Genomic DNA, 4,787 nt, shown 5'->3' with positions numbered 1-4,787 from the left:
TATATTTAGTTGTTTATCATGGTAACTCAGAACAATTCAATCTTAGAACAGTTGCTCCTTTCATTTGCATATCCAGCAACACAAAATATTTTAATAATTTTGTCTAAAACATCTACTGCAAACTTAGGTCTATTAAAGTATTTCAGTATTTCCCCATTTCAATTGAGTAATATGCGTGGCTCACTCCATCTTACTTGCAGTTGCAAGAAACATTTGTATGGTACAACTCAAACTCTAAACAAAACAATCCCCGCATGTTCAGAATGTCAGTTTGAAATAGATCTATTTATTGATTTGTATTGGTATACCATGTTAAGCTTATGTGTATTTGAAGTTTAAATGGCCTTTTAGCATTGGTGCAAAATTAGTTTGCATGACTTCCACAATTTTGGGAGGTAGATAAGAGACTAAATAAATACTGAATCTAACTCTGCGTGGCATGAACTATATTGGAGTGAAGCTATCGAAAAACATCAGTGCTATGACCAAAAAGATATACTCGCTCCATATTGTAAACGACTTCCTTTACAATATGGAGGGAGTACATGATTGAACAGTGAAAAACAGCACACCAGCAACTGAGCAAAAACTAAAAAGCACCACAGATCAAAAGAGAGACAAAAATGAAACTGCACAGAATGTGAATGAACAAAAAATCAACATGTATTCGGTAACTGAAATGTACCAAACGAGAGTCTCTCAGCCACTATAGAAGCAAGTCTTGTATAACTGGAGCTTGAGGTACAATATCAGGCTGAGTACTAGACCTTTCTCTGTGCTCATGTTTTCCTTGGCGATGTCCACTTCTACCAGAGCTCCTGTGCTTTCTCGATTCTTTGGCATTGTCAGGGTTCTGTTTACTTGTTACAGAACTTGAAGCAGGATGGCTTCCTAAATTCTCTATCCGCTGAAAGCTAGATTCATTAGTGCCCATTTCTTTCAGCATTGCTTCAGAGTTTACTTCTGAAACCTTTTGTGAAGGTGATGCAATAGCGTCTCTACCCAAGAGCCCACCACGTAGAGCACCAGACAAGGGGTCTTCTTTTGGAACATTTGCGGTAGACATCATAGAACTGAGGAAATCCTCACCATCCAATTTAACTACTTTTGGTCTGGACTTTGTGGTCTTCGACTTTTTCCCAGCAAATACAGGTTCAACGGTCTTTGACTTATCATCACTAACAGTTTCATTACTACAAGATGGTAGAGTATCATTGGCATGGGGGTAATCACTTAGCTCGTCCTCAATTTTTCCTGTGGGGAGATAAAAGAGCCCATGCCTTTTACGATGCTCAGAAAGAGAAGATGAACCGATTGACACTGCAGGATCTCTTGTCTCTACAGAATCACGGCTGCGAGGATAAAAAAAGAGTGAAGTGGACGGAGCAGTATCATCTTCACTCACAATGTCTGTGAGTTCAGCAAGATTCCCATTCAGGTTAAGACCATCTGGAGAGGCTACTTTCATATGTGCAGTCGCAGAAACAGGACCAAGTTCTTGACTGAATACTGTCCGCATAGTTTTGACATGCTCTTTTACCCTGCTTTGCTTGTCATCATCAGCAACCTTATTTTCTTTCAATTCTTGAATATGTCTTACCAAATGGACAAAACCAATCAGGTTGCGTGCTCTCTCCTGGACTTCTACTTCATTACACTCAACGAGTGGGCCAACTGTTGTTTCAATCAAGTTAATCACGTAAAGTATAGATTCATGTGAAAATGGGTCCTTTTGCACTGTGCTTGCCCTAATATCTTGCTCGACAGCAGACCCAAGTGCAACCTTGCTTTCCCCACGAACAGTTTGATCAATAGCCAACCCACTGAACACTACAGCCACTTCCTTGCTTGAATCACCCAATTTCTCAACATACACACTCAAACAGAAAGTGAGCACCTTAAAAACTGCATGGATGTAGACTGCTCTCACTGACATAGGCAGGAGGCTGGCCTTTGGTTGCAAGAGTGCTTCAACAAGCTCGACAGGATCCTTCATGAAGTCCACATACTCACCAGAAATCCATGCGGCAGCTGAAAGAACAGGGCAGAGGAAGTGGTTTCCAAGCAAAGCAGGGTCAATTAGGAGAGTTCGAGCTGAACGGACAAGTTCTGACCTTGCATCCTGCACCCGCAATCCCACATCAACAAGCTGCCGACCAATCTCATCTCCCTGGGCACAATGAAGGCTCCTTGCCATGTCTGCAAGCAGTGAAGCATACCAATCAAAGTCCACAACCAGCTCATACACATTACGCCCACATGCTGCTAGAACGGCCCCGAGAATGTCATTTGCAAACTCCGGGTCTGACTTTGCAGCATGACTGACCAGCATACTTGCAATGTCCATTACGTTGTTTTCATCAACCATCTCCATCATGAGGTGCAATGCCTCCCGGCGAATGTTTGAGTCGGCATCACCCAGTGACCGCACAATAACATCCCGGCAATCATTCACTGTTGTTGCATAACCTGGGCCAAGCATGCCAAGCGCCAGTAGCCCAAGGTACCGGAGGTTGGGATCATCATCAGCAGCAAGGAACTCCTTCGCTTTTCCAATGGCAAGGCGGACAGCGGCGTCATGTGCTGGCAGTGCGGTGAGCACTGTACGGACACACTCAAAGGTCAGTGACATGGCTGCAGATCGGGTCAGGAGCTGGCAGACAGGGTCGACAATTCGAGCGGCAAGGCGGGACTCTAGAGGGGCCAGACGTGCAAACAGCTTGAGCACCTTGATGAGTTCCCAGTTGGACCGTGAAGTGGTGAGCAGGTTGTAGAGATCAGGCGCCAGCGGCAGGAAAGGGGCCGCGTCAGCAGGCGGCGCTGACAGGTCACAGAATGCTGCCGCAGCCGCGGTCGACGCCCGCGGGTCAGGGGATGTGAGACAGGCTGCCAGCGGCTTGAAGAGGACCGGCACGGCCGTGGACGGCGCGCCGGCTATGACGCGCGCGGCGGCCGCGATGGCGCGTGGACTGCCGCGAAAGAGGTGTGGCACGAGATCGTGCGCAAGGTGAACGGCGAGGTCCGGAGCGGCGGCGGCGACGGGGGGGGATCCGAGGAGCTGGAGCGCAAGCGCGGAGACGTGCCGGTGGGTCGCGGCGCCGGAGGCGGAGGGGGTGAGGTCCTTGTGTAGCTGGTGCGTGGCGAGCGGGAGGAGGGATAACGAGGCCGGGTGTAGCGAGAGCGAGGCGGCGAGGTAGGCGAGGCGCTTGTGGGGCAGGCTTGGCGAGGCGAGGAGTTCGATGGCCGGGAAAGCGAGTGGGTGGGAGGCGACGGGGGTGAAGTGGAGGGAGGAGAGGTAGGTAAGCTTCTGTAGCGCGACGGCCTTGGTGGTGGCGTCGGGGGCGCGGATCTCGCGGTGGATCTCGGACAGCGCGCGGGCGATGGCCGCGGACTCGCCGGCGGCCGACGGGTCGGCGCGGAGGGACTTGATGAAGTCGTCCAGGGAGCGCTGAAAGAGGGTGTCCACCAGAGACGGCCCCGCTGTGTGCGCCGGTGCCGGCGCCGGCTGGGCGGAGGCCATCGGCTGTGGCGGAAGGGTAAGAGGCTGGATCTGTGTGGTTTTGGGGGCGGCCGAGACGAAGGGAGACTCGGGCGTGGGGTGGCTTGGGTGTTGGGGTCTCTTGACAGCAACCAGACAGACGGTTGGGATTCATGGACTAATTATTTTACTCACAGGTAGAGTGCACGCGGCACACATATATTTTAAAAAAAAACAATAACACCATCACCATGACACCAGTACCATGTTCTTGTTATATTTCTACACACAGGCAGAGGAGAGAAATGCACATGGAAAGTACTGAACCTCTTCAAACATCTTTGAGGAGGAGGTAAAAGATCAATTTAAATGACCAAACCAAAAGTTTTTCAGCTACTACACAGATCTCATCTTATCAAATTAAATTTTGAAGTTTTTTAGCCACCATACAGATCTTATCAACTTAAATTTAGAAATGGTCATGTGCATCGCAACAGCAAGTTGACTTCTTATAAAAATTATATAATTATTTATAGTGCTTCTAGCAGCCAATATATTAACAATCATTAATTTTTGGACTGCATTTTACAGAGGTGCCAAAACATCCAGGAATTAAAACAAAAGGAAGCCACACGCAGTGATCACCTTCAGATTCAAAAGATTGTTTTAAAGTATACAAACCGAAACAGGAAGGTAGCACATAAACAATGCTATTTATATTCAATATGATGGCTGATACAAGTTTATCACTGGCAATATATCAGCCATCACATCACATATAAGTTTATCATCAGGTACAGATAGGCATTATTATGGAGCACCAGAACGAAGCTCCATTCTTTTTACGATCATTCCCTCAGAAACAAACTTTGCCACACCTACATGCCATCCTAAGTCGAAAACTACTGTAAGGGTACCTAATGATCAAGCAATATCGTGCTTCCTCTCTTAGAGTCTCTGTTGACACTTCCAATTGCTGAGACATACTCCCTCCGTTTCAAATTATAGGACATCTCAAGAATCTTAGAGAGTCAAAATAATCTCAAGTTTGACCAAAATTATAGAGAGAAATATATAGATTTATGATATCAAATTGATGTCCTATGAAAATATAACTAATAAAGGATCTAATGGTACTTAGTTTATATAATAAATATCATTATTCTTTTATATAAATTTGGTCAAACATAAAAAACTTTGACTATCCAAGATTGTTGGAATGTCTTATAATTTGGAATAGAGGGAATACATATCACTCAATTTCCAGTGGAAAAATATCAACTCACTGGTTCAGTTTGTGCACCCTGCA

At 46.4% G+C, this 4,787-nt stretch overlaps 1 protein-coding gene across 1 annotated transcript; it reads right to left on the bottom strand.

The window, feature by feature from the left end:
• Positions 1–482: 482 nt before the first annotated feature.
• Positions 483–3,610, bottom strand: LOC120706961 (AP-3 complex subunit delta-like). Its single transcript, XM_039991720.1, has one exon. It carries the CDS (start codon positions 3,518–3,520, stop codon positions 707–709), a length of 2,814 nt encoding a protein of 937 aa, XP_039847654.1. The 5' UTR covers positions 3,521–3,610; the 3' UTR covers positions 483–706.
• Positions 3,611–4,787: the final 1,177 nt, after the last annotated feature.

This window comes from Panicum virgatum, chromosome 5K (assembly GCF_016808335.1).
Source record: "Panicum virgatum strain AP13 chromosome 5K, P.virgatum_v5, whole genome shotgun sequence".
NCBI lineage: Eukaryota > Viridiplantae > Streptophyta > Magnoliopsida > Poales > Poaceae > Panicum > Panicum virgatum.
This window is presented reverse-complemented; position numbering and strand designations above follow the sequence as displayed.